Source organism: Mus caroli, chromosome 18 (genome assembly GCF_900094665.2).
Source record: "Mus caroli chromosome 18, CAROLI_EIJ_v1.1, whole genome shotgun sequence".
Taxonomy (NCBI): domain Eukaryota; kingdom Metazoa; phylum Chordata; class Mammalia; order Rodentia; family Muridae; genus Mus; species Mus caroli.
Window position 1 is genome coordinate 76849919 of NC_034587.1, and position 24555 is coordinate 76874473.

Sequence of the window (24555 nt, forward strand, 5' to 3'; positions counted from 1 at the left end):
TCCTGATGGCCTATTGTGTTCTGTGATCGCTCCACAAGACATTGGCCTCCCTCTCGGGCCCTTGTAAATTGCAGGTTTTCTATTTCGTGGTTCCTCAAATGTCCCAGCCACAGCCGTCCTCTGCGGGCACTCCAGGTGCCTCATGGTTTGCTCTATCTGTCTCAATTATCTCCAGGCAACCTTCTACCCTTCATCTCCTTCCCTGTGTGAAAATGGAAAGTCCACAGAAGCACAAGGTGTGTGCACGCACATGGACACAGCATAGGCTTGAGAGGCCTGCATCTCTTGGAGCTGTCACATTAGCACCCAGACAAGTGTGCCTCCGGCCCTCACTTCAGTTTGTGGCCTTCTAATACTTGGGAAGACCTGAGAGATCACGTAGTGCAGAAATGGCTTCTTCTGATGCCTAACCTTCCTCGTGGTGCAGCAGGGCCGGCGTGGGTGCAAGTGTTAGCTCCCTCTCTTCGGCACACCAGTGTCAGTATGAGAAACAGACTCCCTCCTCCCTGGAGATAGATTTGAGAGTTTAAGTAGCCAGGACTCCTTGATCCAGAGGTCTAGACAGCCCTTGGCCATTCTTCCAAATGTCTACTGACCGGTGTCATTTGAACATGAAGGCACGCAGCTACAATGGCCAGTTGGTTGCTGAGGTCATTGGAAGTTGAAGAGACAGCTCTCCTTGGCCCACCCTGACCTCTCCTCATTCCACAAGGTCTTCATTAGCGTTTAGGAAGAAAACCGAGAAGCAGGGTCCCTAGAGTTAACATCACTTTGCCCCGTTACACACCGCATTGTGTTCTCTGCCATTTGAAGCCTTCATGGGCTCTTTAAGGAAGGAAAGGCTCAAGCTGAATGATGGCAAGTGGAAGAAACTGTCCTGGCTTTAGTCCCAACAAGCCACTATGTTCTATGGTTTCTCAATAAGAAACCCTTGGAGTAGAGCAGGCTTTAGCCTCTCTCTCCAGGGCCAGGCTTTTCATAGGACAGGAAGTGGGTGCCCAGGCAGACAGCCATGGGCTGTGCACAGTACTGCCATGCCATCATGGTCTCTGTACCCAGGCAGTGACAAGTTGAGGCTTGATATCTTCAGTAGAGTTGTAGTCAGGGCAGTGACTAAGCTACAGAGCCCATGATGCCCAGGGATCCATTATAAGGTGGGGGCTCTGCTTCTATGCAGGGCCCAGGTCTTCTGCTGAAGTCTACACAAGTCTCTATGATTCCAGACTCTGGTGACACAACCAGGAATCTGGCAGAAGTGGTGCGATCCTCTTACTCCTCTGAGATGGAACTATATCTTAGACGTAGTTACTAATAATAATCAGGAAGGGCTCGAGAAAGTTCCTTATGGTGTTTTATTCTCCAGATCACTCATGGCTCCACCCCAGAGTCCATGCAAAGAAGTGTGCCTGTGTGTGGGAGGGGGAGGGGTGTTAGAGGTTCATAGACTTCTGGCCCTTGGGGCAACCTATCCTTATAGGTCTTGTGTGCTCAGGGGGCTGCTTGACTGACATTGGTTCCACTGAAATGCTTTTCCTGTCCTATAGTCATGTACTGGTCTCTGTCACCAGGTTAAGTCTCTGTGCTCACACAAGTGCCCAGTGTTAGGGGTTGGGTCAGGGATGGGAGTAGGTGTTCCTGGACTCAGGACAAGAGTCACTCCCACTTTCACAGTCCTGTCCTGGCTGGGAAGTCCAGGGGACTCCTAACTAGTTAAAACAGTTTCAGACGAAGTGACAGGCTCTCAGAATCCTATAGTTTATGGTGACTTGTTTCCTCATTGTACAGAAACACTGACTCTAGGGTGTGCTGTTACAATAAGTTGACTCTCTTCTTTTTATAGGTACCCCTGTACCTGTGAGCAGGTACCAGTTCCTGCCACGAGTGACTGGAAGAAAGAGCTAGTCTGAGGTCTCAGACTGGCAGAGATGCTCATCTTAGAACCCAAACAGGAGACATCCTATATCCATTCATCGTTCTGGAATTATAATTGACATGTTGGAATAAGGGCTCAGACCCAGACATTCCTGGCATAGCCCTCATCTTATGACGATGTCCACCCCAGCCCCCACAGCTCAGTGAAGAAGATATTACAGTCTCTTTTTAGGGAGTAAAGCAAAGTTAGTGTCAAATGAGAGTCTCGGGAAGCCCGGGAGGCCCTCCCTGGCTGGGTCTGGGCAGTCTGAAGTCTCTTCTCAGTCGGCAGGTGCTTTTAGCATCTGTGTCTGATGACTATCCCAGAGACCTGCAGAGCCCGCTGCAGGCTTTCCAATACGTTGTGCAAGATCTGCTCAGGAGTCTCAGGACAAGAGTCACTCCCACCTTCACAGTCCTGTCCTGGCTGGGATGGCCGGTGTGTGTGTGTGTGTGTGTGTGTGGGACTCCTAACTAGCTAAACAGTTTCAGACAAAGTGACAGGCTCTCAGAATCCTATAGTTTACGGTGACTTGTCCCCTCACTGTACAGAAGCACTGACTTTAAGGTGTGCTGCCCAGCCCCCACAGCTCAGTGAAGAAGACAGTACAGTCTCTTTTCAGGGAGTAAAGCTAAGTTACTGGCAGACAAGAGTCTTGGGAAGCCCAGGAGTTTCCTTCAAGTGGAGACTTTCCCTGTTAGGCACACACGAGTAGGAGGGAAGGAGGCCAAGCTACCTTTCCAGGGTCACCACAGACCATGCACCAAAGACATCAGTACCCCCCCCCACCCCGCCCAGAACCCAAGGGTCCCAGTCACTTGCTCTATTTCCTTGCTACCTGATTGCTGTCACAGTTAACTGAGAATAAGGAAGAAGGATGGCTCAAGGTGGGTGTCAACCAGGTGAGTAATCTGCTGTAGAGGTATCGGGAGACAGCGAAGGTGACAAAGGAACGCACAAAGCCGGCATCCCCCTGCCTTATATGCAGCAGAATACCTTGGACACTTTGACTTCCAACCCCCTGAAACTCAAAGGGCCTGGGACAAGGGGCAGTTTTGTGCAAGAGCGGGGACCCTTTCACAAGGGTAAGGGAGAGGAGGAATCTGATGCAGCCCCCTTGAGACATCCTCACACCTAAGTCTGAAGGAAAACTAAATAAGTCTTGATTTTATGTATCTACAGATAAAAATGAATTTCACAGGGAGGGTTTAAAAGGATTTATTCCTACTTTCTCAAACACAGCATATTTGATGACCATAAGAACCAGTGTCCATGTTGGTCACAGATACGTGAAATACTAGTATACATGAAACTCAATAATACAGAAAGGCTCAGGGGGAGACTTGGAACTTCACAGCCAGTGTCCAAGGAGAAAAACTGAAGGATCATGGAGTCAGGTTAATTAAGAGCTACTCATGTGCCCTGGAGAGTTTCTAGGATTCAAATGCAGCAATATGAGACCAGGAGAGCTATGAACACAGGCATCCATTCATCAGCATCGATGTTCTCAGAGATACACCCCAGAGCAACAGATGCCATGGAGCACAGAGGGGGAGCACCAGACAGAACACGGAACACAGGAGCTGGGGTTCTCCATCTGTGTGTTTATTTATTTAAACAACAACAACAACAGCACATGTCGGTAGCCAGCCAGGAAACAGGCAATGAGTAATGCTAGCATTCAACCCTACTGTGGCCAAGGTCTCTCTGAAGGAGCTCACAGTCTAATGGTGTGGAAATACGGTTGGTCCCGGAGACCACAATGGTGGTGGGCAGCCATCTTGGAGTTATGGGGGGGGGGGGCGAGAATCGGGGTAGCAGGATGAAAGGGCTGAAGAGGGGTCTGGAGCAAATGGGTGAAGCCAGAAGGGCCAAGGAAGGAAGACCTGAGCCACACATAAGGATGGTTTGCAGCTGGGAGTTTCCAGCAGGAGGCTATGCGGACTGTGGGAGGCAGACTGGTGCAGAGCAAATGACTGTGGAGCCGCTGGCATGCTTGGATGCTGCATCACCGAGGAAGGGCAGTGTGGGAGGCAGAGGTACACTCAGCCACCAGAGCCTGGGGCTCACGGGACGCCTGCTCCGCAGACCCCTCTGACACGGGGCTCTTTAAGAATACTGAGCACCGGACGAAACCTTCATCACAGACTCAAATGTGCATCGAACAAGGGGAAGTTACTCTTACGATGCTTCCACCTTGTTTTAGAAAATGTTTTTTTTTTTCTTTATAACGTTTAGACCTTTCAAAAATCTTAGATCAACCATGCTTAAAGTATAGGTAGGACACAATCATTGCACTTTCAAAAAATAAAATAAAATAAAAGACCAAATATTTGGTGTTTTGTAAGAGAGAGTGTACATTATTTCACGAAAGGAAGAGGCCTGTGAAATAATCTGAAGAGCAGAGGCGGGATGGGGGATGGGCCGCTGTTCTGGGGTCAGCCACAGCACTGACAGTTGCTGCCCTTACACTGATGTCCTTGTTTGAGAATGCAACCAAGCTATTGTCCTCATTTTTAAAGGGCATTTCTAGGGGTTTCCTGATAAGACAATTGGTTTCAGAATTTTAATACCAATTAAATTTAGAAAATGTTTGTTTTTGTACTGTCTAAACTGTTCCAAATGCCTTTACACTTCAAAAAAAAAAAAAAAAAAAACAATAACAACAACCCAAAAACAAAAACAAAAAACCTTGAAACCTTAAAAAACAAAAAACAAACAAAACAACAACAACAAAACCACCTTGATTTTACTAAGATAGCAATATGGCTGCTTTCATGGCTAGTATTTATTGTATAACTTCCCTCTTAAATTACATGACTATCTTAAGTTTTTAGAGGAAAAAAAAGTAGCAATTTAAAAACGTGGTCCACATAGCCTAGCTTACTCAAAATACAATAGGACTCATGATAACAACTGACTCTGCTCTCTGTTTATACATCCTGCTGCAGGAGAATGGCCTGCACCACACAGGAAACCCTGGACGCCTGGGACACACACCTTTCTAGAAGCTGTGGGGGGGGGGAGCAGTTAAAAATGGTATTTTCGTAAATAAAACACCCTAGAAAGTTGAAAAGGAGAGCCGATCACTTCTGAATGGAAGAAGCCATTCCCTAAATGAGTAAATTCGAGCAGAAGAGCTTCTATCTGAAAGTCTCACGTCACCAGGGGACAGCATTATTCAGTGGAGACACACCGCACGCTGTGTAGAAGCGTCACCATGAGGACAACATCATGTATGTTCCCCAGTGACCACGGCAGGCTTATTTTCGAAGCTACTTACAAAACTGCGTGAACAAATACTTTCTTCTAACCCAAAGACTCACAGAGGTTAGATATACCCCCCAGACCGCATCAGCCCCTGAGCGCAGCAGAGCTGCTTGGCCCGCTGCTGTGTTTGCAAAAGGCGAGCAAATGATGACCCCAGCATGCACCAGTCACAGGAAAACACACCCAGGCTTCGCTTTTCTTTGAGGGGGTGGGCGACTTGGTCTTGTGAATAGGCTATCACGAGGTGTGAAGAGGCTACAGGTTATTGTTTTGTTTTTACAACAACATCCTCTTATAGCCTCGGCTGCTCAGTAAAAGCCTCCTCTCCGCTCACTCTCAGAGCTTAAGGTTAGAAAGACAGAGTTACCATTGGCAGGAAGGTACGTGAAATGCTGGTACTGGCTTCTCTTCCGTTTCCCGTTGCAGACATAGAAACTGACTTGGACCGGGCTGGTTATTCTCTGGTTGCGGAAAGGTGGTATCTCAACCACCAGGGAATTCTGGTGGTAAAACAGCAAAGAGGGAACAGTCAGGACTCTTACAGACCAGGAACGCTTTGTCCAGACATCACTGTCAACTCAGACGGCTGTCTATGGCCACTGAGAGGGCCTCTGATGGTGACTTTTGTGTGTGACCTACTCACGTGTTTGACTGTGACTTGGCCGGAGGTAGTGTGCAGTGGCTCCTCAGGGAAGCGGCACCCTCATTTCTCACATAGCTAGAGGCTGGGAGACCCTTGTGGTCGAACTAATGCAAGAAGAGAGACCCTTATGGGCATCTCTCAGAGAGCAGAGCTGCCTCGATGCTATTGGTTCAGCTGACTTCAAGGCCTACTCCTGCCCCAGTATCTAAAGCCCAGTGACCTTTAGACAAAAGGCTGCATTCTGCCTACTTATAGCAGGCACTTCGTGGTTACACATGGTGGAATTCCTTGTGGACACTGTCCAGAGTGGCACTGTGACAATGATCACGGAGTTCCATCAGAATCCTTAATTTCCTCATAGTGAAGGCAGAGCAGAGCTCAGCCCAGGGCCGTGGAACAGTTGAGAACACCTAGGTGGCTGCTGTTTTCTTTCCTGTTTTTAAACAGAAATATGCAAGTTTCTTTTTCTTTTTTGTTTTGTTTGTTACATGTTCTTTCAAGGGCAAACAAGAATGCAAGCCATGAATACTTGGAACTGAGTGGGAACACCCAAGTTGGGGGGATTAGTCCTGGGGGTGCCGGGCCCCATGGTGCAGCCGCCTGGAGCGAGGGAGGTCAGTACTTCTGAGTGCTACACCTGATTTCTGCTGGGGATTTCAGATCCATAAGTTTCTTCATTCTGTTTCTTTCCTCGTGTGATTTTAGTCTAACAGGCCAGGGGAAATGTGTCAGAAAAATCCATGGTATCATTTCTTTTGTTAAAGTAATTAACCATACATAGCTTGTTATAATGGTAGTAAATCGATGGCAGCAAACTTTATTGAGTTATGTTAATAATAAAACCTCAGCGTTAGAAACAGAAACCAGAAGAACTTCAGCTCCAGCCTCTTTTTATCAGAGAGAGAACCTGGCACTGACAGCCCTTGGATGCCAGCCCCAGGGCAGGACCGGCTAGGATACCCTCTGGGCTCCATCTCCTTGGGCTCCATCAATCTGAGGAAGCTGTTGCACCTACCTTCACTTCCTTTGGAAGAGATGGGTGGAGGAGGGGCAGGTAAAGGGTGGGTAATGGAGCCTATAGCATGCTTGCCTATGCTACGTGCCCACCTTTGCAGGAAGCAGCCCCAAACTGTGGCCACTCAGGCCTGGGTTGTGCCCAGCTTTTAGTGGTCTGGCTGTGAAGTCGGAGTTCAGTCAGGTGAAGGGAAAGAGGCTACCCCATGGTGGTCTCTAGGACACTGAAGGGGACTGCAAATATCACTGCTACCTGCGCATAGCCGGCACCCAATGGTAGCAGCTACTACCGAGTCTAAAAGAGATGGCTCTTCAGAAGGAAGAGGGGAGAAGACACAGGAACATCTTGTTGATGCTTAGGTTGAAGGGAAAAAATCTCTAGGTCCGTGGAAGGAACGCAGAAAGGACCAAAGGGATAGGCCATCCCTGGCTTGTTTGCTTATCCCAAATGACCAAAGAGGGTCACATCTTGATACGGACACAAGTCAACGCACTTCAACACTATGCACAGACAGATCCTATTACAAGCTTGCCTCCTCCTTCCCCAGGAGCTCTCAAAACCAGGAAGGAAGCTGGAGGAAGTGGGCCCTGAGATCGAGTGTTGGGAGCTTCTCAATGTTGTCAGAGACTGTAAAGGCTGCAGCCAGCACAAGCCTGAGGAAACCCACCGTCTTAAGTGGGGGCCATGCATAAGCACATACACAACAGAAATCCATCTTTAAAATATCTATAAATGCAATGTGTGTGCAGGTATGTTTCTGTGTGTGTGTGTGTGCGCGTGCGCGCGCATGTGTGTATGTGCCACTGCCTTCAATATTTCCTTAAGGACAACTTGGATGAAGTCAAGAGACAAGACTGAGGTAGAGAAGGATCTCTTCAGTGGGAGGGAGGGAGCCAGGTCCTGTGGGTGAATGTTTAACATTTCATCTTCATGAACAGGTATCACTGGCCAGAGAGGACCTTTCCCCTGAGAAGTACTTGGAAAGGTTTCTTGAGAGTGGCTCAATGCCTGAGAGGAACCGAAGCAGGGTAGGATTTTTTTTTCTCCCATCATCATTGACTCAGCTAGAAGACAAGGAGGCAGCCTGTGCCTGCTGCAACTGAAGCAGACACCCTGGTGACTGCTCTGCTGATGGGAGCCATGACTGCCTGTCCACTCTGTGGACCCCATTACCAGCATGCCTCATTTATGTGATTCTTGCTGCCTGCCCAGTGTTCACAGAAAAAGTCCTTTTCTCATATGCCCAAGGCAGAGGCAGGCAGATTTCTGAGTTCGAGGCCAGCCTGGTCTACAGAGTGAGTTCCAGGACAGCCATGGCTATACAGAGAAACCCTATCTCGAAAAACCAAAAAACAAACAAACAAACAAAACAAAACAAAAACAAAAACAAAACCCCCAAAAAAGCTCTCTCATTCATTTAAATCCCACTTCCATACACTGGGAGCACACAAATGGCTCCTCATGCCCTGTGGTCACAAGCATGCTGCCCAGACTATTGGGAAGAAGTCTGTGCAATGAGCTACAGAGTTAGGGAGGGTTTTGGGTGTCTTCAAAAACCTACTCACTGCATTTTGTTATGCTCTTCTGAGACTCGACTGAATTCACACAGGACTCAGCGATAGTTTTCTGATTTGTTTAGCCATCCACGGCTTAGTGTCCAATTAAAAGACACTGTTGGGGTAGGGACTATAGCTCAGTGGTAGAGCATTTGCCCGGCATGCGTGGTCCTTAGTTCAACTTCCAGTACTGCAAAAGCCGAGCAAGCAAGGGAGGAAACCGGAGGGATGGTGAAGACAGACTGCAGTCAGCCAAGGGGACCCTGACTCCATGCGGTCTCCAATAGCAGCCACTTTAGATGATGAGACCACACCAACAGTCAGAAACATGTCACAGCCGCAGACATGGCCAGCACAAGTATATGAGACAAGATCAGCCAATCACAACCAATAATGACCTCCCATGATGGTGAAGAGGGAACACGGGCAGGTGCGTATGTACGCGGGGGAGGGAGACAGACTAATTATGTCACCCACAGACGATGCCACACATTCACCACCGCTCCTCAGCAAACCCAACCAGCTGAGCTAAGCTATCCAGTTTGGTCAGCCCTTTCGTCCACGCCAAGTTCAAAACAAGAGTGCGAGGTAGCTGAGGCGTTCTCTGGAGAGGGTGGTGGCAAGTCGCACAGGCAGGGTGGCATGTCCAGGCAGGTGCTGGGTGCCCATGAATGAGGCTTAGAACACCAAGATCTCCCGGGGGTGGGGTAGCCACTCTATTGGGGCTACACCATTAGCGAGAGGAGACAGAACCTGGAACCTTTAAAAGGCAAAACACACCCAGAATAAAGAGGCCTCAAGCTCCCTCCAGCCTCTCTCCTCCTGCCCCTCCTTACTGCCTCCATCCTATGCTAGTGGCTCTCATTTGACCAAGGGATTTGAGCAATGCCTCTGTCTTCTTCTTTTTTTTTTTAAGCACTGTTTTATTTTAACAAACAGGAGCCCCCGTCTGGCTCCCTCGTCCCGGCTGCAGGATTCTAAGTACTTACTGGCTTGCACAGGTCTCGGTCAGTCTTTGCCTCCATCTCCCAGACGTGGTGGCCATCTGGAACAAAGGGCAGGAAGAAATCTGTCACTCGGTTTGGGGGATAGTATATCTTTAAAACGTTCCAGGTGACCCAGAAATCAAGGGTCATGGAGGGGAGAGTGGGAAGAAATGGTGAGGTCATAGGGCAGTGCTCTGCGTCCCCTAGATATCCCGCCCACACTGGATGGCATGTGCTGACCTGCTCTAGAGTACTGGCCCTGTGTACTTGGTGAAACCAAAGACGATGCCCAGTGTACCTTCTTAGGAGGGGCCCCCATAATCAAGAGTGTTTCTAATGGTCCACCCCGTGTCCAGGTTTATATTCATCTCGTCGGCCACAACACACATCAGCGAAGGTTTCGTGCACTTTAGTCTCTTCCAAGGGACAGAAAAGCAGAGAGAGGCAGGGAGACCGCACCCCCTAAAAACAACAGTACACAACATGCACCCCCCCCCAAAAAAAAAAATAACCCAGCAATGCACAACATGTACTGTGCTTTGAGCGCAGCCTGGCTCTGCCACTTGGTAAGTCCCACCAGCCTCCTATGTGTTTTGGGGGAAGTCAGAGCAAAGCCCCAGCCTCTGCCCAGAGGAAGCACTGAGGAGATAAGAGAAGCCTTTCTTTGGCTATTTCATGCCACATCAGGACCTAGAAATGCAAAACACGTGGTATTTTTAACCTTAGCCCAGTGGCTGTTTGCATGTTAAAAAAAAAAATATTAAAAGGCTCTCATAGGCACAGTGAAAGAACGTATTGTTCTCAGCTGGCGATGAGGTGTGGACCTAGTGATTAGAGGAAGGGTGTCTGCCACTCACAGGCTCTGAGTCCCCAGTCCTGGTGACAGGCTCATGACCTGGGGACAACTGGGTGGCCACTGAGTTGACGGCTATCCATCCTGGCTTTTATCTCCTCCAAAATGAAGTCAGTTCCTGAGATGAGCCGCTTTAGGCACGCGTTCAGTTTCTGCTTACACCCCATTTGTCTGTCACTAACCCTACATTACTGATAAATCAAACACCAGCTCCTTCCCTCAGCACTGGACAGGGTGGTGGGCGGAGGGTGGAGGCACGGGGTGGAAATGTGAGTCACCAGAGGCTCCAAGAGCCACCCAGCCTCACCAGGCCACACCAGCTCCCAAGACACCCCAGGCCTTGAGCAAATGCCATCAGGTGAGCCCATGAAGTGGGTCTAACTGCATCCCTATCCTTACCCCTCAGGGAAAACAACAAAATACCCCTAGAGCATTGGAACGTCAGAAACAGTGAACCCCTAGGCTCTGGTAGCTCAGGGATGACAGCCGAGAAGCGCCCTCAACCTCAGCCACATGGGCCACCTATAGCCACAAGGGTCAAACTGGAAGTACCCACATGCGGTTCTTTAACCGTGCTCTGGGTGTGTAGTCCGGCTGCACACTGTGTTAGACTTGCCCTCCACATGGGAGAGGCAGCATATTTGCACTGCTTTTAACGCAGCTTTAAAGTCTCCCAGGGCAAGGCTGCTCTCTGCCTCTCGTCCCTGAGAATCTAGTTTCTTTACCTGTACATAGCCGTGCCAACTGTAGCGCGGCCCCCGTCATCCCAAAAGTTCCTGCCAAGGCTCAGAACCATGTGGAGAAGGGAGCTGCCTGTGAGGGATGTTCCCCTGCCCCAGCAGAGTGGCTGAGAAGGGGTCACTGTGCCTTACCAAGCCACGACTGGCCAGCTCCAATCCAGCATTCCCATGCCACCACAACCAGACAAGACAGATCTCCACTCCTGTCTTCTAAATTGCACCAAGACAGATCACCCATCGGCTTCTGTTTCCCATTGAAAATATGGTCCCTTGGGGTCTCCAAGGTCTGTGCTGCCTGCAGAGAACCATCTTATCCCAGGCCAGGCATTCAAAGCACTGGTCCCATCCAGACCCAGGCCCTCCAGCTGCAGTTGTCAAATAGACGAAACAGTGACTCTGTTGCACTCTTCTCGCTCTGACAGTGGCTGAGTGGACTTCTGACTGTACACCTAGCAGGTTGCTTCTGGCAGGAGACGGGGTGGGGGTGGGTGGCAAATTACGTGGAGATAGTCCTTCATACTCCTGAGGGAATCATCAGGTATCCGCCATGAGGGGGGCCCTAGACCATTGGATGCGTCCACAGACTCCTCAGTTCAGACCCCTCTCCTGCCTGCTCAGAGGCCAGTTAACCAAGTGCTGTTCAGAACTCAGCCTCTCCCAGGCAGGGAGCCAGCGGCCATCCTAAAAGGGCCTTTGTGTCCCATCTTATCAGGAACTCCCTACGCTCCCAGTAGGAAACTGTGCTCCAGTTCAGAAGTAAAAATATTCCAAATCATTAGGGAATTCCCTGCAGTGTGAGTCATCAGAAAGGCTTCCCCACCACACCCGCCCAAGGCTTCCACACAGCCAGCCTGCAGGTCTGAAGCCGCTCCACTGGCTGCAGGACTCCGCTGCCACCACAGGCCCACAGGCCAGTCACACGCCAGGGTAGGGGCTGAGCCACTGTTTCCACACGTGGAAGCAGCTGGAGTTTATTCAGGAGTGGAGAAGGCTCCTGAGATGTGCTTCGCCTCCTCCTAGGGGTGGGGCAGGAGGCTTCCTCCTTCTAGCCCTGAGTCTGCATCCCATCAGCCTCAAGGGAGGGGCAGGTCCAGACACCCCATCAGTGTGAGGCACTGGGATGGCTGTGTTACAGGGCTACATGAACACAACAAAGGCTCTGCAGAGCTGGACTGCAGAGGGGCTCTGAGGGTCGCCAGCCTGGTGTGCATGTGGTGCCCTGGAGGCCTGCTTCTCCCAGGCAACTTTGCACCTCTCAGAAGAACCCCAAGGTAAAACAAGACTCCCCCCCCATCCATGCCCCCAGCATTTTGGGAAACAGCCTGGTGGCACTGCATAGCTGAGGACAGATTCACAGCCAGGTACATGCCAGGAGGAAGACACGGGCATGCATAGAACCTTGCCTATGAACATCCACAACACCTTCATTCATGATAGTCACAGAGAACAGAACAACCCATGCCCATCTGGCCTGGCCACACGGGGGTACTGGTCAGTCACACAGAAATGAACAGCACTGGCATCAACTAACAGGGATAAAAATGCCATTTTGTGAAAGGCACCAGAGAGCAAAGCGCCAGACACTGTCTGCCTCTACCGACAAATAGTATCCCAAGGAGGGAAATCCACAAGGTTCAGAGAGGGGACAGCGGGCATCTGGGTGCGGAAGGGAAGAGCTGGTGGCTTGCTTCTCTTGCTCTTTGTGGCTAAAATAGAATGCCCGAAGCAGGGCATGATTCAGCAACCACTCTGTCCCTGGGGAGGAGGGGGGCTGGTAGCAATGGCACCGTGTGGTAGGAGTGTGTGGAAAAGCCTCCACCGTGAGGCAGGATGCCAGAGGGTGGAGGGCCAGGCTTGCCCTTCACAACAGGTTGCTCAGCTAAGGAGCACTCTGGTCTCTTGCAGAGTGACCTGCCCCCCTTTCCTTCCCTCCTCACCCCCCCTTCTCTCTCTCTCTCTCTCTCTCACACACACACACACACACACACACACACCCCTACCTCATCCTTCTCCCTAGACTCCACCCAGAAAGCCCTAGCATCTCCCACATGGCCACTCTGATGAGTACTTCCAGTACTGGAACCTCAGGGCCACACCCAGCCACACCTTCACTGTGCCAGTGCTTATGGAAGAGGGACTTCTTTCATGGAGATCAAAGTATCCTGGGCACAGACCAAACAGTTGCAAAGCCACTAGAACTGCACCCTGTGAGGAATCTGTGAATACACTTCAGGAAATAGGCAGAAAGGTGCCATCCAAGGGACGGGGACTGCGACTGTCAAATGTCATCCTGAGACACTCTAGGAAGAAGAGGAACCAGACTGGCAAGGACCAGCTGCTCCTTTGTAGGGACCCTGTGTGGCTTCCATCTTGAGATGGTGAGTTTAGCTGCCCGTGAAGCCCACAGCAAGACTCGGCCTGCCAGCACCCGGATCCGAGGCAGACCTCTCCTACCTTGCAGGCCTTCAGGCCAAGCCTACTTTCTGAATGCCCAGGGTAGGTCTCTCACTGCCTTTCCAAATTTGTTTCCTTCTAAGACTTGAAGAAATGCCTTCTGTAAAAGGGATTATGGGCCCGGTCCCCAGCTTATGTCTCTCACTGGGTCAGTGATTTCTGAACCATGCAGAGCTGGGTATGTCTGTAAGTGGAACTTCAAGGGTGCGCTCTCCCCAAATCTTGCTGAGTGAGGGTGCATGGTAGCCACATGGAACCTCGCCTGACCAGGTCAGCATGGTGGTATTTTTATGCCCGTGATGAAAACTAGCATGTGTGCGCAGGGCTGATGGCGTACAGAGCCTGGGAGCAGACGCTGTCTGTTCTGGCCCACCCCAGACCATGGCCAGGGAATTGAAAGAAAGCATTTTCCTACAGCTGGTTGTGACTTCAGGGCATGTGTGCTCCTACAGCTGACCCCGAGATACCTTGGGTCATAGAGCCCGAGGCAGCTGCATCTGGGGACTTCAGAAGTTCTTGAGGACGTAGATTAGAAGATGATTCTGTGCGTACGTGGCCCAAGGCACTTAGATTATCCAAGGCAGGAGACTGACCACCAATTGGACACTGTGGGGATCTCACTCCCGTCCCCACGGGAGGTAAAGCTGGTTGTCTCTAACTGTAGAGGCCACATGGTGGAATTTCAGGAAACTTGAGGTGCCCCTGCTCAGCACTGCAAGGGGCAGGGACATTCTACAAGGGGCCACTGGATTACTTGGTCACATCACATAAGCACATATTCCTATGCAAACAGGCACATGCGCCCACACATTGATAGATGCATAGCTCATGACACATTGACATACATACACATTCACCTCTGCTCAGTTATACATAAACACACTGAGACACATACACACACACACACACCATATACACACTAATACACATGCCCCATGCAGGCAGCGATACAACTCTGTACAATACCTCCACCTGCGCCCCCACCCAAGCTGCTGAAGCGATTGATCTCTCTGTAGACTGCTTCCTAGTCATGGGACAGTATGCCCTGAAGCCTGTGGTCATGAATAGGCTCACACTTAAAAAACAAAATAAAACAAACAAACAAACAAACAAACAAACAACAAAAGCAGAAATGAGCAAAGACCGGTTAGCTATACTGCACTTGGCTGGAGACCCAGGGTTCCCGGCTATGCTATGCTATGCTATGCTATGCTATGCTATGCTATGCTATGCTCTTGTCAGGGGCAAGCGCTACCACGCAGGGGTCCCTTGAAACTTCTAACAATTAACAAACAGGCTGAAAGCCTAGGGAGACTCTGAGTACATGCCGCACATAGAGTCTAGGTCCCCAACCTTCTCAACCCTGCTGTCTTCCGCTGTCCAGAGGTTCCTCCTTCACAGCTTAGCACCATATCCTCTGGCAAGCTCTGGGACCAGCTGTGTCCCCAGAGACACACCAACAATGAAGTGTCTGTGCTCCACCCTCCATATCAGACAGGTGTCTCCGGGACCCCTTAGCTAGGTTGAGAGAGCACTTCCTGCTATACACGGTCATAATCAGGAGGCTCCTCGGCTGCACTTCTGCCCTGAGACCTGAGGCTGCCCTTTGACCCTGAGACCTCTCTCGCTGCCATCGCAGCCCATTTCCGAGAGTGTTCAATCTGCCCCACTCTGCAAGTACAAGAAGAGCCAGAGAGTGAAGAAGCAGGATCTCCATCTAAGCACCTGCCTGATGTCAGAGGGATGGATACGCGCATCCCACGGGCCACTCTTGCCTTCCTATGCCCAGTGATGCCTTTGCTTCACAAACTCTGCCACCTTCTGCTTGTCTGCCCCAATACCCACCCATCCACTCCTGTGTCCCTTCCCAAGGAGAGGGAAGGGAGGAAGGGAGGGAGGAAGGGTCAGCTAGGAAAGCAGATCTGTGGGCAACAAAGCACACCAGGTCTGTGTTTTGAGGGCAGACTTGACGCAGGACACCAGAGAACATTGTGACTGCAGAGCAAGTGTAGAAGATGAAGGAAGGAGGGTCGGGTGTCACCTGTCCATACTGGGGTTTGGGACACCTCCATTTTGGCTTCCCTGCAGTAACAGACACCTAAATAGGCTTCAGTACTCTTTCAAACAGAGCTACCTGCAATGCCAACACGTTTCCCTTAGAAACCAGCACCCTCTATTCTTCATTCACCTTGAGTCAGTCTCCAAAGAAGACCGAGCTGAGCTCGGGAGGATAAGTGATCCCACTGCTCAGACACCGACGTGCTCTCACTCACACACAAACACGCCATCCAGCCTGCAGAGCTGAAGATGAAGCCACACTTGGGGTGGGGGTGGGGGGTTGGGGAGAGCTGGCCTGTCATCTCCCATGCCAGACGCCTGCGGCACTTGGAGTGGATAGGCCAAAACGCCGCCAGAGCATCTGACGGGATGTGTGGCCCTGTGTGGCGAGTGCCCTCAGACCTCACTGACTACCTCTGCTTCCTCCAAAAAAATATTCTCCAAGGATTTCCGTTATCAGTCAGTGTTCCCTGATGCTCAGGGCTGCACTTCTTTTTGACCTTCATCCCCTGAAACACAGTCTCATTCCAGCCAGTCCTCAGTGAATACTCCTGACAGGAGGAGGAAGAGGCCAGAGAAAAGTCCTAACCTCACCATTATGCATAAGCCAGGGCCATGCTGCTTGACGCCCTGTGGCACCACCCTCACCCCCACCTGGAGATCATTAGTGGGTGACCCAGGGAGGAGCTATCTCTGGAAGCCATTGCAGTGACTTTCCTCGGTGAAATGGCAGGGTGCAGTGTGTAGAGTGTGGGAGCTAACATCTGGCTCTGCTACCTGTGCCTACCCAAGTCACTCCAGCAGAGCGGCATCCACTCCCACAGCCCTCCTGGCAGGGGACCTCTTTGACAACAGATGCAGAGGACCCTTTGAGTCATTGCACATTGTGACCCGGAGCACTAGATGATGGTCCACAGTGTACCTGTGACTCAGATTCCTGCATCACACAGGGAAGACACACAAGAGCCAAACCCCTGGCTCTAGTCCTGATTGCCTGACTCAAATATGTCCACAACAGTCAGAGCCATAAGGATGGCCCCTTCCAGAAAGGCCAGCCCCACCTGCCCAGACCACAGCTTCCACACATCTGTTTCTCCTCTCCTCCAAATGTTTGGCTTCTGTAACCAACAGCTTAAAAATGGAACTTGGACCAGGCACGCTATCAGAAGCTGAAGGTCCGGTTGTGCTTGCAAATCAGATTGAGCCTTCTGGTTTGTCAGAAAGAAACAACTAGAAAAAGCTCATCCCGACGTGCCTCACACAGTGTGGTAGGTCAGGGACGATATTTGCTTAGAAAACCAAAGGCAAAGGAAGAGACTCGTGCAGATATTGGTTTCCTTCCTTCAGAAAAATATCATTTGCATGCACACACCTGAGCACATATGCAAATAATCTAATTATATATATATATATATATATAAAAACACCCTGAAACATTGTTGTCTAGACACAGAACCGTGGTGTTCTCACATTTCAAAGCGCTCAGTGCTGTCTGTCTGTTACTCATTTATTACAGGCCTACAAGTGATATAGGCATCACTTGTAACCTGTGAAGATAGGTCAGGGACCCATTCTGCAGCCTCAGGAGCTCAGCTTTATGATAGGAATAATCCATTGAAGGCAAGATGGGGCTTCCAGCACTGTAAGGCAGGGGCTGTGGTCAGCAGTGGGCTGCTCACTCCGTAGTCCGGAAGATGCATTTTGCCGCTGTTCCCAGGCTCAGACCCAGCTGCCGCAGGTGCAAGCTACCAAGTTTACAGCTGTGGCCAATTCCCTTGTGGGGCAGGCACTTCTGTAGGTCTCCCCATCTTGAACAAACCATAAACAGATAGGGAAGCTATCTGGATCCTGCCTGGGGCTCCCTCAATTTGAGTACAGGGATCTTACAGTGCCGAGTGCCGAGCGTTAGTTATGTCTAGTGCTCCTTGGCTGACAGGGAGGCAGGCCTGAGGCTCAGAAGGTCAAGTGACTTCAGAATTTACCTCCCCAGAGAAGGGTGTGGGCACTGCTAACTCTCTTTATCACTGCACTTAGTTGGGCTTTCTTTATAATTTACAACATATTTTCCAATTACATGCATGATTACAGAGGCAGGCCGAGTTAAATGTCAAAGCCTGTGTTGATTGGAGTGCTTATGTTTCCTGTGAATGGTACAAAATCAAGACCCCACTATGGAGGCCACTGAATGCCTCGGCACTCTGCAATGATTAGGGTTAAGTGTGGACTGACCACCTCCAAGAAAAGGCCAGCCGGTAAGAAGGAAAAGCAGGCAAAGCCTCCAGATCACTAGCTTGGAGTAGATGCTACCCCGATACCCTTGTGGATAGGGTATCGCACCCCCCTCAAAAAAATCCCCATCTGACAGAAGGCCTGAGTCCAAAATTCCAAACTCCGTACACCCTTTGTAGAGGAGTTACTGCAGCTGAGGGCAGACATCTTCCGGGTCAGTGCACACCTGCCCACAGCCACCCAAGAGGCTATTGCTCAGCCTTCCCTGTGTTCTGGAGCCCAAAAGCCTCTCTGGTCAATACAGCTCTACCAAGTTGGAGCCAGAAAGGATGAGCAGCCGGGACCAATGTCTAACTGAAGTGACCTGGGGCCACACTCCTGGCCCCCAGTGGCATGCAGACACAATGGCCCTAGGTGTAACAAAAATGCACAGCTCTTCAGGACACTGGCCCTTCTAAACTCACCCCTGGCATTTGCGAACCATGAGACAGTTTCATTGTGGGCTACTGTGAGCAGCAAGCTACAGTTGAGCATGGCAGTGCTATGCTCTGTCTTCTCATGGAGATCTTTGTGGGGTGTGTGGGGGGGTGTCTGTGGAGATGGAGATCACACACACACATACACAGTCATTCATACACACACACACACATTCATACATTCATGCATATTCACACACAGACACACACTCACATACATGCATACACACACACATTCTCATATACTTACACACACTCATATACATTAATACAAACACACAGTCACACACTCAGATACACGCACTCTTTCACACACACACACACACACACACACACACACACACACACACGGCTGTGACACTGAAGGTCCCAGTGACAAGCATGAGGTGAACACAAAAGGTCAACAGGCCCAGACTTAGATCCACTGTGGTACAAGCTGGCACTTGTTTAGGAACTGACTTCTTGGAGAAGCCAAGAGAGTGCTCTCCCTCATGGAGGGGGAAGAGGAAAAGCCAGAATGAAGGGCTGGGCAGAGCTCAAAACAGGTGCCAGGCCTGGTGACCACTCCAGGTGAGCAGACGACCCTAGCAAGTAGGAGTTTTCCAATACCAGCCTATAGGCTTTCCTAACACATACTTTCAAAAGTCTGGCTCTGTGCACCCGAAAGCTGAACTTTGACCTGACTTTCAGCAATACAAAAACTCAAAGGGGATGAGATCATGAGCTCTTCTGAGCCCCTGTGGACTGACGGCTACCTCTAGCAGACAATTGCCCATGCTATGACCAAACTCACTCACGCAGGGGGAGGGTCCATATCTTGCCAACCAGGAGCCAGCTCCCACCAGCACTGAGCACAGGACCTCATCCAGGCCAGCCTGAAGAACATACCTGGAGCCTTCTCCACGAAAATGACTTTGGAGTCTTGCAGAAAGTTATGGCCAGACAGCACCATCTTCTTCCCGCCGATGACTGGGTAGCTGTCTGTGCTCTGCTTCTCCACGAGGGGCAGCTCCTGGGCTGACCGCTGGGCTGTGTCAGAGGAGGCAAGAGTGAGTGAAACCTTGTCTTTGCGGCCTGGAGGATGCCTTGCAGCTCGGGTGCTGGGCCCCGGGTGCTGCCATTTGACATAACTCTCCGGATTCTCCGGGGACTGGCCAAACCCTGAACTTTGTAGAGGGTCTCAAACCATATTGACCGTAGGTGTCAGGATTGAGGCAAACCCATCAGGACATGATCCACGTTAAGAATGGGACACTCTTTTCAGAAGCCGCCAGCAGTAGGCAACTCTGACTTCTAACGCTGGCTCCTGGCCTGCAAGGGCAGGAAGGGCCTTGGAAGAGCTGGGTAGGAAGAGTCCCAGTGCCAGATTGAGCCTGGGTGCAGAGGCAAAGCGGAAAGCTTGACAGGCAGCTGGGAGAGACCCAGTGGGGTATCAGCAACTTCGTGAGTGTGGTCCTGCAAGGGGGACTACAGAGGCTAGGGGCAGGGGTGACATTCTGGGCACCTGTGCCAGATGAGTTTCCTCAGACTCCTTCCAGTCAGACAAACCAGGGCAGGGGAGAGGATTCAGCCTCAGAAAGTCAGGTCTCCAGTGGACTGAGACAGTGTGGACAGAGGGCAGAGTCACAAGCTTGTGTGTGTGTGTGTGTGTGTGTGTGTGTGTGTATGTGTGTGACTAAGACTCAGCTTGTTCCAGAGGAAGCAAGGATCAGTTAGTGGATGCAAGGGGACCTGTTGCACATCCCAGGGGACATTGACAGTGGCCCGCAGAACTCAAGAGTTCAGCATGGAACTGAAAGCCCCATGGTGAGAGTCTCTTAGGAGATGAAGCCACAATAGCTGGAGAAGGGACATAGTTTGACAGTGCTGGGATATGAGGAGCAAGGGCTAGCCAAGACTGTCCCCTCAGTGGTCTGGCTGACCCCACATGAGTGCAGTCCCCAGATTGGGGAGGGTGTCAGGGTACAGGGGGCTGAGAGGATGGACCCTGACACGTTTCTAGTGACAAGGACCAGCTAAGCAGGACAGAGGAAGGTGGTAGACATGCAGGACAGAGGAAGGTGGTAGCTTCATCCATACCAGCTTCTTTCTAGGACCAGGAACCCTTAGCCATGTCCTGTTGCCATCTCACACATTAAAGGCATAACTTGGCACCACCAGGGAAGATGAACAGTCGTGGCGAGTTACAAAATTCAGATACAGGGCATATGGATCTCTGGCAGAGCATTTGTTTAACATGCATAGGGCTGAGTTCCATCTGTAGCTGTGTACACACATAAACACACACATGCATGCACACATGTGTGCGCACATAGGTGCATACACATGCACACATACACACCTGCATGCATGCACACACATACATGCACACCACATGTGCACATATATGCACACACACTCACACAAACTGGGGAGGAGGAATAGATAATAAAAGAGAAGGAGAATATGGGAGATGAAAGCTGCGGAGAAGAGCAGAGGGGAAAGGAGAGGAGGAACTGGGTAGGAACGAGAGAAGAGGAGGGGAAAAGAGAATCGGAAGAGGAGAAGGATAAAGAGGAGGAATTGTTTTGGTTTGTCCAGTCTGGTGGCTGCAAAGCCAAACTTCCTCTTCTCAATTTCCCTCAAAATAAGCAGGGAATAAATAAAGATACAGTCAGAATAACTCTGCTTCATGACAGACTTTGCGTTTTACTAATATAGTTGCCAAGGCCAGGAGTGCTGTGTACGTCGGTCAGATTCTAACCAGCACCCAGCTGTGTGTGGGAATACGTATCGCAGCCAGACCTGGAAGTCAGGTCTCCTAAGAGGGATCCTATTTTCCAGGAAGCCTACTGAAACAGACCTTCGAGGGGACAGTTCGTGCAACAGTTACAGCATGGTCTGCTACTTACAACACTCGATAGGGTTCGAGGCCACCTGGAGAGACAGCGTCCGGCCATTGGGCTGTGGGATGTGAACTCGGAAGACCAGCCTCACCCTGGTGTTCTTCCTCCCGATGTCTGTCTCCCCTTTCCTCAGCTCAATATCAGAGTTTCTGAGCTTCAGGATCCCAGCACAGTCGATGCTGCAGGAAACAAAGGCCATGGCTTGACTCTATGCCCAGCACTGCGTAAGAGGAGCGCTGGTCTGCTGGGCCAGAACTAAAGACTCAGCCTTCCTGCTGGGCATCCCAGCCCCAGCTCCCCGCAGAGATGCCTATGGGAAAGATTACAGCACCCACACATCTGAGTACATCCACACATCTGAGTAGCCCTGTAGGCTGTAGTCTCCTCCTGGGACCAGACATCTCAGACCCTGCAGAGATGTGTCAGAGCAGCTCGGAGAGGAACAGCCTTCAAGGCTGTGCCTCCTGTGTGTCCTGCAGTGCTCCAGCCAATGTGGTTCAGGGCTCCGAAATTATTCACTTATTTACATTAATACCTTTTATGATTTGTAAAACTTTTCTTCCAGGGTTTCACAATCATTTTACTTCATAATTTCATTCAAATCTATAGTCTGGTAAAAGGTTCAATACATTACAAAAAAAATCTTGATATAATAAAAGAGTTTTTCTCTAGTTCTATCCTGTCCTTAGGAAAGCTGGGTTATATAGCTGAGAAAGAAAACCCAAGGGCTGGCAATGGAGCCCTGGAGGGCGAGTCCCTCAGACTGGTGAGAAGCGGAGACACACAGAATGCGTTCCCTTTGGTCATTGACTTAAAAGGTTTAAAGCTATGAAGAACTTACCAAAGGACACACAAGGTGCTGCGTGGCACAGCCCCCTGCACCAACCTCATCTCCTGCACCAACCTCAACTCCTGCACCAACCTCATCTCCTGCACTTCACCTGTACCCCAAACTCAATCATGTACTGCAGTCTTTACATGCATAGCCCCGGCTCTCTTACAGCCCCTTCTGCAAACAGTTCTCAGCTTCGAGTCACCTCAGGGACACAGTACCCCAGAGTGACATCAGGCCCTCCAGTTTAATCTGGGTCTCGTTTGTCTGTGTGCTTTCATCATGGCTGCCTCATCCTCTGCCTGGAGACCTGCTTATGCGTGCTACTGTCTGTGCTCGCCATGGGTCCAGTACAATGTGTCTCCCATGGGAAGTATCGAAATCCGTGTTTTCTCAGCTCCACTCCCAGCACGGGGTACTCAAATCACGGGATGAACGGCATAAAGCCCCACTCGATATTCTGTGAGGTGCAGGCGGCATCTAATAAATCCCTTTCTAAGTTAATCGTGTGCCACAGGGGCTTTGCGCACCAGAACTGGCCATGTCAGCCGCGCGCATCGGCATCTCTGAGTGAAAACAATCCAGAGGTGTTGCCCACCCTATCTTTTCAGTTTATTCCAACTATTCCTTGAATGAAAGGGGCTGCACTCAGAAGTAAACAGGCATTGTGTTTAGGAACTTAATTCGGGCCCTGGAGGCAGTGTTTACAGCTGTGTGGCTGAGACACCTTTGGTGCCATGCCATAACACACAGCACCTGAGAACCCAGAAAGAGGCAAATCTGGCATCGTAAATATCTGTAAAGTTTCTTCAGGCTCGAGAGAGCCACAGGGCCTGGGGCCTAGGAGCTGGGGCTAAGCACTGGGTGCTGTGCAGAGCAGCAGGAGCCCACCCCTCGGGCACAGCCCCCACTTGGCTTACATGGCTCGCATGTTATTTTCTGGAAGCAATGGGATCTCCAGGACTTTGGTGTTGGACAGGATGATCTCGTGGCTGGTGGTGGAGACGGTCTTCCCCGTGATCCGGTGGACCTGGTAGAAGGCGTGCGGCCTCAGCAGGCGGTCGTCAGCCGTCCCGATGAACAGCTGTAGCGTGAGCGGTTCGTTCTCCAAGTAACCGTGTAGCTGGCAAGAAAAGAGAAGACTCGCAGTAAGTAGGCACCGTGAACATAAACTTCTGGGAACCAACTGTTTGTCAACAGATTGGTTCAAAAGGAGAGCTGTGCCCAGTGCCCCGTGCCCAGACCCTCACCTTCATGTGCTATAATATTAGTACTTCTTGAAACTATACGTATAAAATGCAGCTAGGCATAGTAGCGCACACCTTTAATACCAGCTCTTGGGAGGGAGAAGCAGGCAGATCTCTTAGCCCAAGGCCAGCCTGGTCTACAGAGTGTCAGGACAGCGAGGACTACTCAATGAGACACTATCAGAATAAATAAATAAATAAATAAAGCCTCATTATCCTAAAGGCCCCCAAAATATAGATTAAGATCTGAACACTCTTAGTTCTATTTTCAAACAGACACATGTTTGCATATATGCACCAATGTACAAATAGACACCTCACACATGCCTCTGCACACGTGTAACCAGACAGGTAGTGTGCACATGGGTTCACAGGCACACCTAGAGGCAATGTGCAAGTGTGTACACTTGCACCCCATTGCACACACTCCCCTATGTTGTACATACATCACATACAAAAATTATACAGTCACACACATACCATGTTACACATGTGCACACACACAAAGGCAGCTTACACACCATTTGCATGCTACAAGTGCCAGTGACAAAGCAGAACTCGTACACTCACTTCTCTCCAGGAGAAGCTGCTGAGGAAGGACCACAAGACTCTAGCATCTCCATGGCATCTCAGCCTACACCATCCTGTGGGGCTTTCTGACTGGCCTCTGAGAAAGGAATGTCCTTCCAAGCCAGGTGAGCAAAGGAGAGATGGAGGTGGCTGGACTGTTCATGGCGCCCTCACCTCCAGAATTGGAGAGGTAAGGCTGGCTTTTCCGGCTTCCCCAAATCAGTCCTGCACCTCCCCCGAAGACAGGCTTATTTTTCTTACATTCAGTTATGGCACAAGTTAGCAGAGTACTCACTCATGATTGGTAACATACATGCATTTACCATAAACACAGCAACACACACACAAACACACAACTGTGTCTAGGCCATCCTTTCATGACTGCCCTGTGTACCTCTCCTTCAGGAAGAGAAAGAGGTGTGAACAGACGTCCTATCAATGCCAGTTGCACCGCTTACCCCACCACAGAGTATCTTGTGGACAGAGTATATAGCCCACAGGATAAGATGCAGTGAAACTGCCCCGTGCTGGTAGCTACCGCCCTTCTCACCTCCTCTGCCTCACTCCTAGAAGCCCTACCTCCACCCCATCATTCTATTTAGAATCCAAAGATCTGCCCACCTCATGCACCATGCTTGCAATGCCCCATAGCTCCCTGATGCCTTGAGGGAAGCTGGGGTTGGATGAGATACACTGTAGGACGCCAGGATACACAGGTGGCTGCCAGGACCCAGTCGATGACAATTATAGCCTTCTCCGATTGCTGTCATCTACTTTGCCAATAGATAAGGCCCCAGCCCCTCGTGCTGGCCACAAAGGAATGGCCTGG

General features: G+C 50.5%; 1 protein-coding gene across 3 annotated transcripts in view; it reads right to left on the bottom strand.

The window, feature by feature from the left end:
• The window catches only part of Nfatc1 (nuclear factor of activated T cells 1), a 106191-nt gene that overhangs the window by 38021 nt on the left and 43615 nt on the right, over window positions 1-24555 (bottom strand). For all 3 annotated transcript variants that reach the window (XM_029471871.1, XM_029471870.1, XM_021150633.2), the window contains exons 4-8: window positions 22830-23032; window positions 21084-21256; window positions 19081-19221; window positions 9386-9441; window positions 5550-5682 (exon numbers count right to left, since the gene is read on the bottom strand). In XM_029471871.1, the coding sequence (XP_029327731.1) occupies window positions 5550-5682; window positions 9386-9441; window positions 19081-19221; window positions 21084-21256; window positions 22830-23032 (706 nt within the window). The remainder of the gene's footprint in view (window positions 1-5549; window positions 5683-9385; window positions 9442-19080; window positions 19222-21083; window positions 21257-22829; window positions 23033-24555) is intronic.